The sequence below is a fragment of the Excalfactoria chinensis genome, chromosome 11 (genome assembly GCF_039878825.1).
Source record: "Excalfactoria chinensis isolate bCotChi1 chromosome 11, bCotChi1.hap2, whole genome shotgun sequence".
Classification (NCBI taxonomy): domain Eukaryota; kingdom Metazoa; phylum Chordata; class Aves; order Galliformes; family Phasianidae; genus Excalfactoria; species Excalfactoria chinensis.
In genome coordinates this window covers 1994198-2008472 of record NC_092835.1, presented here as the reverse complement: position 1 = coordinate 2008472, position 14275 = coordinate 1994198, and the positions used below count along the sequence as shown (strand labels likewise).

At 44.4% G+C, this 14275-nt stretch overlaps 1 protein-coding gene across 1 annotated transcript in view; it reads right to left on the bottom strand.

The window, feature by feature from the left end:
- The window catches only part of ZCCHC14 (zinc finger CCHC-type containing 14), a 41830-nt gene that overhangs the window by 24023 nt on the left and 3532 nt on the right, over positions 1–14275 (bottom strand). The window contains exon 2 of the mRNA XM_072346120.1: positions 5463–5586. Within this exon, the coding sequence (XP_072202221.1) occupies positions 5463–5586 (124 nt within the window). The remainder of the gene's footprint in view (positions 1–5462; positions 5587–14275) is intronic.

Below are 14275 nucleotides of genomic sequence, written 5' to 3'. Positions count from 1 at the left end.
TGGAGAAAGGACCACCCTGAGTTGATGCACAGGTAAACAAAACCAAAGCAAATCACCAGCAAAGCCCTATTTGCGGCACAAGGACTCACAGCTCTAGCACAGGATCCCCCCCAAAGCCCCACTCCACCAGCTCCTCCCCATCCTGAGAACCCCCCACTGCCTTCTGACCTATGAATCAGGGCTGGCATCAGCTGGTAGGCAAAGTGCAGAACACACTTAAAATAATACTGCCAATTTCCTCCCCCTCGCTGCACATGGATGTCCTTCAGTCAGAGTAATGAGCTACTACTTGCAAAAGGTCTCTCACCAGCCTAAGGATTATTCCGTTTGCTGTTGCTTTTCTGTAGCCCATCTGTTTCCTTCGAGCCAAGCACCGAACGTGAGAAATCATCATCACTTCCACAGCAATCAAGCGTTGTCATTTACAAAATAAGGTCACTTTCATATTAGAAAGAAGGGAAGCAGAGCAGAGAAATATTTGCAGTAATAGCAGGGAAGCAGAGAAAATTGCTGGCAAGGTAAACTGTTTTGTGAGATGTTCTCATCCTTCCTCTCCACCCGCCTCCTCGTTTTCAAAGCAGACCAGTGCCACATGGGTGCTGTGTGTTGGTGTACCCAGGAAGCACAGCGGGCTGTCCCCAGGAGCTGACTGCTATGGAGTGAGCTCTGCAACTCAGCCTCTGCTTTGAGGACACAGCGTGGCTCTGTGTGCCTGCCTACACCAGGCAGAATACAACCAGTAAAACCTAAAGCATTGCTATTGAAAATTCAAACGTTAATGTTTGCTTTCTTCCCAAATCAGACCTCTAACCTTAACTGAACTCAGAAGTGCAGGCTCCGTGATTTATGCAGCACGCAGGCTTCAAGACTTTCTTACCATGCAGTCATCTTCAGGCAACGAGGAAAATATGCAACATCAAAACATCTTGCTTTTTTTTTTTTTAAAGTACACTAATCCTTGGATTTGATTGCTGGAATTAACTCCAAATAGTCGATGCTCGCAAACTTGTGTATTAGAGACAGTAAGTCGGGTATGCAACGCCTTGTGTGACCGAACACGTTTAACACTTAAACAACACTGCTGTGCTTTAGAAATAGAGCTGATTCTGCTTCAGAGATCAAGTGAGCAGAGACGTACACAAACAGCTGAAAAATCACCTACAGTTGGTACAGGGAGATTTTTCCTAAAGGATTATCATAGCCTAAATATTTCTTTAAGCCCTACCCGAACGGGGGTTGACCCAATACTGTGGGAGATGATGCATTCACCCAAAAATAGAACAAACCAGCTACAGAACAGGGCGCTGTGAAGTCTGGACCTGAACCTGAAGGATCTTAAGGGTGAGCCTGAGGAAAACTAATTGGGAGGCAAAATCAGAGGTTAGAGGCTGTGGGTTGCTTGTACCGTGCACCTCTGTTCACTTTCAGCTTTACCTCCCTGCAACCCAAACCTTACCTGAGGTCAGTGGGACTACTGCCAACATGTGTGTACTTCACAGCACTTATCCAAAATTAAATCAATGCTTTACCGAGATCAGCCTCCTCTCAATTTTTCCCTCATGCCCACAGATTGTGGCTCCTTTTGTCCTTAACAGTCACATGCTGCTCTGTGATTATTCCAGCCTGGGTCACGTTGAGGATCCACACGATTCCTTATGGGGACTGAGAGCGTAGCTTCAATTAAGCCAGAAGTTTTACAGTGCTCAGCAGAAGTCCTAAATGGAGTACAGATGGTGGAACAAGGCCTACTGTACCCATCTGACAGCTAAAAGCTCTGCTCCTCTGTCCACAGAAGACAGTTTGTGCCTATCATTAGATGCATGCCTTGCAGGAATTTCGATTCGGCTTCCCTGCACGAGGATCACATTTCAACAGTTGCTTCATCTGAAAACAGCCCGGCTTGGAGGCAGCTCTGAGGTTTTGTGCGGCAACAGCAGCAAAGAAAGACAATTTAAGTGCACAGGAAGCAAGGCTAAGGGAATTTTTGTCACTTTGCAGGAAGTTGGACCATCCTCCAGACTGCTTTGTGGAAGAAAAACGGTGCTAACTGCCACCTGCAAAGCCTCATAATAGTAACGAGCATCTTACAGACACCGACACTGAACTTTCACTGCAGAAAATTTAGAACAGGCTGTGACGAATCAAGATTTCACTGAGTGTTATGAGAAACTGCATCCTTAGATGGCAGTCAGCACACTGTAACGTTTCACAGCTTCCGCTGCCTTATTATAAAGATTCTTTTGTTCTGCACTTCAGCATCTGGTGTAATGTACTTTATTCCACTGTGCTGTTGGAAAATATGCTGTGGTTACTGACCACGTTTAATACATTGCTGCAATGTCACATGCACTGAGTATGACTTGCCTACAGTGCTATCTGTGTAATGGCCAAATCGTCCTCCTTGGAACCTTACAATAAGTAATTAATAACATCTCTGGCGTACAGGAAATCACTATCTTGTGTTGGTTGGTTGGTTGGGTTTGTTTTCCTTCCAAGCTGAATTTTCCATTCAGATTTGATTACAGTAATGACTCTCTTACGGGAATGGCCACAGAAAGGCAGAACTCGAGCTCTGTCACCTTGTTACTGATTAGCTTTGTGAATGGGACTTCCCATAGGTCAAACAGCTTCTTCTGGACTTTGGCATAAGGACTGAAATTCCCTAAGCTACCACAGCAGGATTGCCTGCAAAACAAAAGCTGCTGAATAATATACTGTATTGAACCAGTGGGCTCCTTAAATCCAGTTTTGGTACCTTCATTGGAACTCAGACTGCTTACTGCACAGGCATTGTGCTCACAAACACAGGCCTGCCTATAGCAGGAACCATCCCCACACTGCTGTTGGAAGTATTTCCCTACCAGGCATGTCATTCCAAGCACGAAATTGCACCTTTGAAATTGGAATCAACCAGACGTTGACACCTACTGCAGTTACATTTGCAGAGCTTCAGTTCTTATAGTCTAGTGGAAAAAAGCCCAGAGCAACAGGAGGAAAACAGCACTTCACTACTCAGCTAGTAAGCTGAAAAAGCTCAACTTGCATTTGAATTGGATTGCTTTGTTTGGATCAGTGCTAAAGGCATCTTAAAAATCATACTGCGCTCTAGAAACAGCAGAAAAGAAACCAAGATCTAGCAGCACGTCCCTGCAGAAATTTCAGTCACACAGAACACAAGAATCCGGCCTATTTGTCTCCCTTCTCCTTCAGCAGTGAGATCTGTCAATACCTTGAAGCCTGCGAGTCAGTCAGTCTACAAGCACAACCGCCTCTGAGAGGGCAGGATCCATTTCCCCAAGTTACCTCCATTTAAGACAACTTCCATGTCTGTGAAAACACATCTGAGTTAACTGACAAAAGCAAGAGTAAGAAAAGCACTATTTTACTACTGCCTGTTACAGCTATTGGACTTCCTAAGAGATCTACACTGCTGTATGCCAAAGGCCAGCTGCATTTTTTCTTCAACTTGCATACAGGCCTACAATAGCTCACTAGAACATGAACTCTGCTCTTTTCAGCTCTCTCTAATAGCAAAACGTGAAATATTTGAAGCTAACAGGTCGTTCCAAACTGTGGATTAGGGGAAATACAGTCAGAAAGAGCTCTCCTAGCCCAGCCCACTACAAACCCAGCCACTGTTCTACCACACATCATGCAATGCTACTGACATTTCTACAAGTCAGAAGTAAAACGCTCATCAGATTAATACACGTTGCCTCTAATCCAACTAAACACAATGGATACCAAATCTTCAGCGAGACCTCTCATTTTTCTTCCATTTCAGCTGCAGCCCTTTTTAACTGAGGCCCTTCCAGCTCCAGTGCTTTGCCAAGAGAAACATGCAGACTGGAGCAGCTCAATATTTCTGACCACAAACAAGAAGTTGTCCTCTCAAGATGTGTTGATTCTTTTTTCCTAGCGAGTCTTGTGTCAGACAAGAATTACGCAATGGGTCGAGCAACTCATCCACCCTCTGCTCCTGAAGCTGAATTCCATGTACTCTACATTAAAAAGTCAGTAGATCTTCCTGAATGAAGAGGGGAATGTTTGCTAAAGAGGGTCAGAAATATGTAGAGTGTGCTACTGACCCAACCAGTTGTATTTGTACCTCAGCTCCTTTCACCAACTACCTGTAAGGAAAGCTCTAAATTAAAAAAGCTCTGCTCTCCAAAAACTAAGCAGGTATTCCATAAGGGAAAAAAACAAACAGGTCAGAGGAAAACAATTAATTTTCACAGTGCATCATGGCTAATCCTGGTATATATGGTACTGGAACAGCAATCACAGAGTATAAATGAGAGCAGCGTTGAACCCTGTCCTATTTATATCAGATGAAAGCCACAAACCTAGCCATGCTTCTGCTTAGTGCTGCATTTTTTTCTCCTATCCTGATAGCTTTTACAGCTGGAAAAAAAAAGCTACTTACAGCACAATTCTGCTGTACAAAATGATTGCTACTTACAGCTACTGGGATTATAGTTGAGTATGTCACAGCAAAGGAGGGTCATTGGAGGCAATGAGCAGCTCGTGGGTATGGTTAACTACTTCCAGGCTGCATCAGATCCTTTCCTTCCATACAAAGCAGAAGACTTGCTTGGAAATCCTTGATCTCAACTTAAGTTGTACTAAACTATATTTAAGAACCCTATAAAGAGTTCACAAAAGGTGTTCTACGTGCATAGCAGCTCGTGGTTCAAAGCCCTTCCTCACTTAACAGTGCCTTTTGAGCACAGTAAGCAACAATATTCTCAGTCACACTTTAACCTACATGTTTTAGTACCTGTAATCACAGCCCTGAGTGTGCAAACTCAATGCAATAACAGCAATTCATCAAGCCCAGTCTTTAGCCAGGTAAGCATACAATAACTTGTTTTGTAGCAGTATTTGGTGTTCTGATGTTGGAGTTAAGGGTGCTCAAGTGCTAAAAAGGTTGCAATTCCTTCTCCTATGCTCCCTGCCTTCTTCCATCCATTTCTTAAGCATTCTTAGGAAATGAAAGTGGAAGCAAGCAGTAACCCAGCTGCTGTTATAGATATGTTCTCCTCAGTGAAGTGACGGACACTGCCATATACTTCATTCAAGATATGAATCTTGAATGTTACGAGTCTCTATGATGATTCTCATCACAGAGATGATGAAACTACATCACTATTATGAGAATGAGAGGTAGAGCATCCGATTCACTCGCTAGTATATTTGGTGAGATCTCCGTGGGTCTTCCAACCCTTAGGAAACATCTTCCTTTCCCAACAGAATAACCACACTTAGCACTTGCTGACCATACTTGACTGATAAAATAACACCTCCTAAAAAAAGGCCCGCCACGACTTCCTGTGCTCATCCCAACTCTGAACTGAAGTGGCACAACACCAGCATCCAATGGATTAAAAGAATGCCAATTGCCATAGAGATACAAGTGTTCTTTCCCCCCGCAGGAAGTTGGCATGCAGAAAAGGACACACCTTTGGAGTGTTTCCCTGAAGGCCTCTTGGGTAATGACTCCTCAATGGAATGTGTTGATGTATGTAGGACATTTTCCAAACTGTTACTGACACTGTTTATGGGGGTCTCGGACCTTGCAGTGACCTGGAAAGAAAAACACAAAAATCTGATGTCATAAACTCAGGTGTTCAAACACCAAACCTTGCTCCAGCTTTGAAGGCAGGTAGGAGATGGACGCTTCCAAAAGCCAGCAGCAATGTCATTGATACTCCACAAGCAACAGCCCAGGGAAGTTGTTGTAGTCAGCAGCTATTCACAAATCTAGATTAGCCAAGATAATCTATTAAGCTCCTTAGAGTATAATTCTTTTTTAAAGAACAGTCACACAGCAGTCAATCGTAGAGATATTAAGCTCTCCACACTGCAGTCCTTAACTTTGCAGTGAGAGAACACAGAGAGAAAGGGTTCCTGGAAAACATCAGTCACTTTATGCTGTGACACCTACCTACACAGAGGCAGACTTGAAGGCATTTCCAAGTATTTCCACGTGAACTACAGGAAACAAAATCCACTTTAGGGAAAAAACTAATCCTTGTCTCTGCTGTTTGAAAGCCCATTTCAGTGAAAAACAACAAGCTGAGAATGCCCAAGCAGAAGTCTGCATCGTCATCAGAGTCAACTTCATGGCTTAAGGTGCACCGTCTCTATTGCATTTTGCATAAGAAACCAATTACCACCATCACTAAAAATTACAGAAATAAACATAAATTATTAGAAAACGCAGAATCAAACACTGCCCACTTCAGTTGCAGTCCACAGGACCATTCACAATTGTGCAGCAACACAAAAACATCTATTACTTGTGGCAAAACAGTCAACGCCTGCCTCATAAGCAAGGCAATTACTCTCTTGTTCTGTAGGTAATGAGAAGCAGAAGTGGATGAACAGTTACATTAGCAGCACAGAACACAAAGATGGAAGTATCTCAAAGAGGAAAATGTGTTTTGAAGAGGTAGTGAAGGCTAACAAAAGCACTCATACTAATGCACTACCTCCATTTCAATTCCACACCTTGAGTTCACGTGAAATCCTGTAGTATTGCAGAGCTGTAATTAGAACCGAACATCAATTTTAGTCTCTGTTGAATCAAAGCAGAAAACGCTCGTCTCAACATCAGCTTCCCTTTGCTCAGGATAAGTAGCAGCACAGAGCAGCTCCCTCACACCCTGCTTACATCAGAGCGTGCCAAGAGCTGGGACAACCTGCACTGAGATCCAGACAATGCAAGTCAAAGCCAGCACATCCCTGGCTCTGTACAATCAGCTGTTGCAGGTCCCACCTACTACTGATATTCAGGCACATTTTAAGGCAGTAATACAAGTGGAAGACTTGCTATGGCTGCAGACACAGAAAAACTTACATGTGCAAAGAAACCAACCCAGAAAGACAGAGGAATGTCACAAGAAAGCAGGATTACAAGCCCCTGCCTTTCTCCTCAGCACCAGCACTCTGCTTCTGGATTGAAAGGTTTACTTCTCCACCTCCCCAGCACAGCTTCTCATCAATAAGAAAAGCTAGCATCAAGCTCTGGCATTCACAAGATGAGCCATTAAACTAAGCCTGAAGGAAGGAGGAGATGATTCAGATCCCCCTGCCAAAGGCAGCCTTCCCCAGCAAGCTTCCCTCACGCTGTGCCTCTCCTGGAGCTCATTAAGCTCTCTCTGCTCTGGGCTGAGCAACCCCGGCAGCCTGCTGCCAGGGGAAGGACTCCCAAGGGCAGCTAAATAACACAGTAAGCTACAGCATTACATTCAGGCAAAACCACCTTACCCAAAACAGCCAGGTTCCAAAGATTGAGATCAGCAAATAAAAATAAGACTTGAAAGTGAATAAGAGCACAGCCACACGAGTTCAAAAAACTCCCTAAGCAAGCAGCCTGCATCACAATGTGTTGGCTCCTATCTCGTATTCCCTTCTGTCCAGCAGCCCTACTATAAGCGTGACGTGCAATTCAGAATTTGCATTTTGTTTTTAAATAACCTCCAGCTCCTTCCAGAAAGGTTTAATTTTTATATGCTCAGTAAAGAATAACCTGGCCCACATGTCCCGACTGCTCATGCACTGATTCAGCCACACATCAAAGCCAAGCAGCTTCAGATGGGCCCAGAACAATCACAGAGCCCTGATGAGTTCCAAATGGGGCTCTTTGTTAGTGAGCTGATTGGTGTTAGAACCACCGAATCAACTTCTGTCCCAAACTTGAGCTTTGAGCTGCAGAGGTCGATGTCCTTGGAGGACAGGGAGAAGTGCTGGGAAGAGATGAACCGTAGCTGCCCAGGGAGGTCTTGGCTGAAGCAAACGGCAGGAACAACTGGCAAAGGTTGGCTTTCTAAAGCAGCAAGAGTCTGCAGCAAAGGTGGTAACCTTACAAAGACAACAGAAATAGTCAGGCTATGCATCACAACAAGCTGCAGAAGTGACACTTTATGCATGCGGAAAGAAAACTGCAGATCATTCAAGGTCAAGAGGGCACAACATCAGACTGAGGGGCTGCATTTCCAAATAACCTTATTTTTGAGATCACCAGCAGAAAGACTTCGTGAAGACTGACCAAATACGGTAGCAATGCAATCCTAGAGAGATAAAGCACTAAAAGATGCTTCACTGTACCTCACTCCAGCCTTGGCGCAGCATCCCATTGAAAAGCAGGCTCAACTCTTGAGCCTTCAAGTTAAAGCGGCCGCCATAACAAGAGCAAAAAATTCACCATAACTAGTGACGGGTTGAGATTCAGCTTCAATTCTCCTATGCCTGTTCTCCATGGTAGCAAAGCCATTCCATCTTTCCCAAGGGGCCCCTGGGTGACACCAGCCTGCAGCCCCCAGCCTTGCAGCTGGCCAAGAACAAGCTCTGCTGCTGACTGCAGGCATCAAATGCATCCAGGTACCAGCAGCCCCTGCCAGAACTTCAGCCATTATCACATCTTTCCCTTTTTAACTGCCAGCAAGCATCTTTTTGTTCAGCAGAACACAATGGTTTCCTTCTCAGTATCAGCTGTACCAACAGGCACAGGTTTTATTTTCTTTAGGATTTTGCAGTGCTTTCTCGAGTATATCCATCAGAAAGCACACCACAAACTCACCAGGAGCAATCACCCCACCAGCTGCTGGCTTCCTCCAACAGCTGCTGCCCAACACAGCTCTGCCACCAGGCAGGACAGCTGAAGGCAGAGCAAAACGTGGCAAATCCATGGTGCCAGATGCAGGAACTGTTTGCTGCACTCCCCAGGGACAGCATCAATTTCATGCAGGAAAGCCTTTCAGAAAAATAACAGGACTGATGGAGGTCAAACAATGTGGTAAGAATTGTTATTTTCCTTTCGTAAGTGAAAACAACAATCATGCATTCCCTTAAGAATAACTAAACAGAACAGGGAAAATATATGGCTTAATAACCAAGTATTTGCTGATTTAGCTTGAAATGGAGCCAATGCTAACAGATCAACACGCTTGCTACCTAAAATGTAGCACGACCTATCATTCAAGGAAACAATGATATAAGATCTAAAGGAAGAACTTGCTCAAAAAAGTACATCAAGAGGGATAAAACATTGTTTTCAATCCCTATTAAGGCATGCATTATACAGGAAAAAAGTGAGCCCAACCTAAGAATGGAGTCAGCTAAATGAAATACTGTGACTGCAGCTGGAAGGAAGTCCAACAAAAGCAGCCCTGCCATTACTTGCCTTCAGAAGTCCCCTTTCCAAAAGGTTTTGCACAGTTTTAAGCTGACCTGCCTTGAGACCAATGCAGGTAACACATAACAGAGCGCTCAGGAATCGGAACACTGAAGTCTAGGGGAAAAAAAAACAACAGTCAACTGCATTCACTCCTGCCAGTTTCATATTAGTGAGCATTAACAGCAGCTTATTTTGAGGTTAACACCAAGGTCTTTAACACGGTGCAATCCTGTTTGCAGAAGTGCTGCAGCTTGATGGCACTGATACAGCCGCTGCATGCTTCGGCAGATAAGCTGCTATTTGCCAACAGATAGATGGCTTGGGTTCCCAAATCTTTTAGAAGAAATGCATTGCTAACACTCCAATGTCAGCCTGCTGATGCATGACATTGTGCAGTAGGTTAAGTCTGAGCCAGAAAGAACAGCAAAGGAAAGCCCAAAAGCTCATAGAACTGGAAACCCAGAAGGAGCTGGATGGGGCAGCAACAAGCCACCGCCAGGACCACAGCCTCAGAACCAACCTGCTTTCACTTACAGATGCAAATACCTAGAACTCCCAATGCCTAAAATTACTCCTTTGCCAGATTAAGTATCTTACTGATTTTCCCCCCAAATGCTTAAGGAACACCCACAGACACATCCAACTTCTCATGTAGCCACTGGAGCCTTCAACACTGCTCCACACTTATGTTTACATGCACCTAAATGCTTTGTTGGACCTAAATGTAGCTGAAGGTGCTACATGCCAGAAACTCATGTAATTCCAATACTTAGTGCCCACCAAAAGCAGAACCAGACACAAGTGGGATGCGTCCATATTTTCCAACAGCAACTCTTGTAGGAAGGTGGTGAGAAGACAATTCACAGTAAAACAGGATAATAGATTGGTTGCTTTTGTCCTCTGAGACTATTACTGGGATGAAATGAGGCATGCAGTACTTAAATACTTCAGTATAATCATCCACTTGCTACAAGGCTCCACTATAAATTCACTGGAACAGATGGACCAAAGAAGTCTGGATTGTACTGTATAGACTATGATCCACTAAAAATCCTTTAAAGAATTGCAGGTACCTCATAATACCAGGAATATACACCAAGTGCACAGTAACGGGGCTTTAATTGCATTGTGCTGTGCGTGGATGCCATCTGCAAGACCTGGTGACCGTTTAGTGCAAAGATGTGCACTTATCCCATAACCCAAACAAGCCAAAAAATACCTCAATACCAAAACACAGCTCCTTAGAACCAGCCCTTGGGATCATTCCTGCTCTCCATCTCAGCTCTGAGGCCTGTGTCCCTCTTTCTGCATTGGAACACTCCCAATCACACAGACATCAGAAGGACCTTTGGCTTCTCAAGCATTCAAAGCATAGCATGGCTCGTTCTGCTCCAGAAGCTTTCTGTCCTTAATAACAACTGTCTTTAAGATGTCAACACTACATTGACTTTAGAGCTACAGTATTTACATTGCCATTGTAGGCATAAGAAACCACCACCACGTGTATGTGTTTGGGAGGTAAAAGAATGGCTGGACCCAGTTCTGAAGTCTGCTGGTGTAATCCAAGCCATGAGACCCTAAGCATTTCCCTAATGGAAAGGTTAACTGGCACTCCAGTCTCATCTGTACCACTGCATATTTAAGAGAAGACCAAAGAGGAAATTAGTGCTCCAGCGTGCCAGCAAGCAGTGCCTGTAACCTAATCACTGAAGAATTACAGGATCTCAGTTTTAGCAACCCAAACACACCAACGCTAAACCAAATGGCTAAACGCTTCCAAACAAGGATGCTGTACCTTTGAAGTCAGACACTGGCATACTTGTTAGGTTTGCTTACCTACTGCCGGCTCTGCACTTCAAATAGGCTCTGCACACAAACCTGGTACAGTTCACGATGTACAGAACCTCATCAATCCACAGGTGGAATATAAAACATGAGCATTTCTCAAGACAGGGTGTGCGCTTTGAATCACCTGCAGCAAACGCTGCAGATACTAACACAGAAAGTACTGAAAGACACCCCTCAAAATACCAGCTCTCCACGACTCCAGTGGCCTTCAGATATTTCTAAGTTTCAGATAAGCCCGTGGAATTAGCACAGTCGAAAAATAGCACCTTATGCTATAAACTGAAAATGGATATTGGTGCAGTATTTGGAAGCTGACTGGGCAGGAGCTCTTTCCCCATTCACAAGCTATCAACCTGGAACAGCCACAGAACTGCACTGTCACCAACTTATTTCCTTTCAGCTGCAAACAAACAGTGCTCAGACCTATTTCTGACCCTGCTTCTGCAGCTGAAGCCCCAGCCAGATTGCTGCCCTGGAGAGCTCTCATCACAGCCAGCGGGCAGAGTAGGTGCTAAGCAGCCAAAGCATCATCTTACTTCCCTTGTTTCACAGAATGGTCTTAGTGAGTTAATTAAGCAACTTTCAGAAATACAAGGTGGCAGAAGCACAAGCAGCTTCCCTTCTTGTTCTAGGAGTTACGCCCTCACTGCTGGTGATACAAGAATTCATAGAAAACAGTCTGTGCAGAGACCGACATTATACCTACATGAGTCCTGGTGTCTGAGCAAGCCCTCATACTCATCATGTATAAGACAGAAGTATAAGGGGTTCTGTAAGGACAGCATTCCCAAAGGCCCCCAAAACAACCAAGGATGAATGAAAAGCACTCCATTTTCACCTGCAGTTAAAAAGATGGTGTTCACTGATGCAAGTTACACAGGATAGGCATCTGCGTGACATCTGGAGACAGCTTTGAGATACTTCTTTCCCTGTGGGTCACACATTCAGCCCTGGTTTTGCTGTGTCCTGATGCTTGTAGCCCCTGTACTATGAGGAGAGCCACAGCCTCAGCTCTCAGCACAGAAACGAGCCTTCAGGTACCATCCTGCTTCCTTCATGGCAAAGGTAAAAAAACAGACAGCAAGGATAAAGTGGAGAAACAGCCTGAAAACTCTGGTGCATCGCTCTCATCTAAAAATACAAGCCCTGTAGGAACAGAAGTTTTAAAAGGCAAGGCTCTAAGTAGATGGCCGGGCTTCAGCCGAAGACAATCTATGCTGTTTCAACTTCTAAAAACTACCCAACCTTTGACTGCACACCTACAAACAAGAAGTCTGTAGAACCCACACTTCAAGTCCTGCAAGCATTAACACTGCTCCAAAGCAACAGAGAATGCAGGTCAGGACAGCAGAAATCACTGACTCTGCTCCACAGAAGAGTTTATTGCCTACTCCGGGCAAGAAAATTCAACATTCACTTTGTACTGGCAAGCAGAAACAACTTATCTGATGATCACTGACCAACTTAGAGCCAGCCACCTTCTCAGGCTGGATGTGGCTCCAGGCAGCCTGACCTGGTGGATGGAGACCCTTCACATAACAGGGGGGATGGAACTTAATGATCTTTGTGGTCCTTTTCAACCCAGGCCATTCTATGATTTTCCTCTGCATCTTGTTAAAATGGACATAAGCCAGTCATCCGGAAGCACAAAACTTAAAGCAAAAAGTTATCAGCAGCTGTTTTGCACCTCCTTGCAACTACAAAAGCAGTGACTTGCCTGGCTAACCAGGCTTACATGGGATCACCCACCTCAAACAACTCCAAGAATCATGATTTCTACTGTAATTTTGTATCAACTGTTCACACCATTGACTGTATCACATGCAAGCTTTTTGGAGCTGTTTCACTGCGAGAGCTGAAAGAGATGGGAGATGGATTGCAAGCTCCAGGCCTTTGGAAGAAAGGTTGTAGCTAGTATCAAGCTGGGTCATAGTTTAATAGAACTGACTGTGCAAAAAGTGCTGTCCAACAGCCTAACCTTCCTTCTCACATCTCCCTGAAAAAGGGGTGTGCAGATCATCAAGGATCTGAACTCTCACTGCACAGAGAAAGGTAATCACACCGCACTGTCTGCAAGCACCAGCTTAGTGTCACTCAGGCTGTAGTAAAGCAGCAGTGATGAGAAGCGCTGGCTCTGGGGAGGGAATTCACCTCCAGGTCTGAAGAGGATGAGGAGCGCAGGACTTGGCAGGCAGCAGCCCAGGGCAGCTCACTTTCTCTTGACATCTGCCTTGGTTGTTTCTTTTTTCCTAGGTGATGTTACAACACAAGTATTGTCACAACACAGCTTGGTAACATCACAAGATTCAAGTCTGCAGTGCTGGAATTTATTTGTGCATATTTAAACAGGGCTGAATGGAGAAAGGCATTTTTTTTCCACTTACTTCATCCAACTGTTGTTCTAAGCCAGCTACGCACTCTAAAAGTAGCAAAATGACCGAGCTATCCACATCCAGAGACCTCAAGGATCTTAAAGAAGGAAATCTGTGTCTGTTCAAGCAAAACACACATTTCAGAGACTACAAAAGTGACAGCACCTCAGTGCTGGCAGGAAGAACGGGATGGATTCTCCATCCATCTTAAATCGACTTCAATAGCAATGGAGCTTTTCACCTATACAAAATACGCACTATTCCTGAAGCTTTGAAGGCACAGCCTAAGAAAAACTCCCCTGCCTGTGTAATTACATCCTTTTCTTGCTCATCTTGTTTTGGGAAAGCCTGTAGATGATTTATAGTCTTTCAATCTCAGGGTCTGGAGACCTTTTGAGTAAGGGAAGGTGTGAATAGCTCAGTGTCTGTCATGAAGCTCATCCTGGTTTCAATTCTACCTTTCTACGTGAGACGTTCTTTCCGTGTCTGTTTTATTCACGTACAGGTTGAAAGTGAATAGAGGCAATGCCTCACTCTGTTCCTTCCCCTTAAAATAAAACGTCAGGGATAAGCACTGTTTAGAGACACAGAAAGGGAAGATAAAGAGAAATCAGTTTCAGAACCCTCAACAAAAGCTGGGAAGGGAAAAAAATAGCAGCAGTATCCAAATCCAACACAAAATTAGAAAGCAATTTGCATTCAGCAGAAGAGTAAGCACACACTTCTGTCTCAGTTTGAGATTCAGTGCTTAACTTCAATGGAATCCGTGCTGAGCCCTCAGCAACAGCTTTATTTAGGATACTATTCCAATGCAGAGATTTCTGTGCCCTCAGGTATACACAGTCTCTCCCATCATAAGGGTGAGGTGGTTATT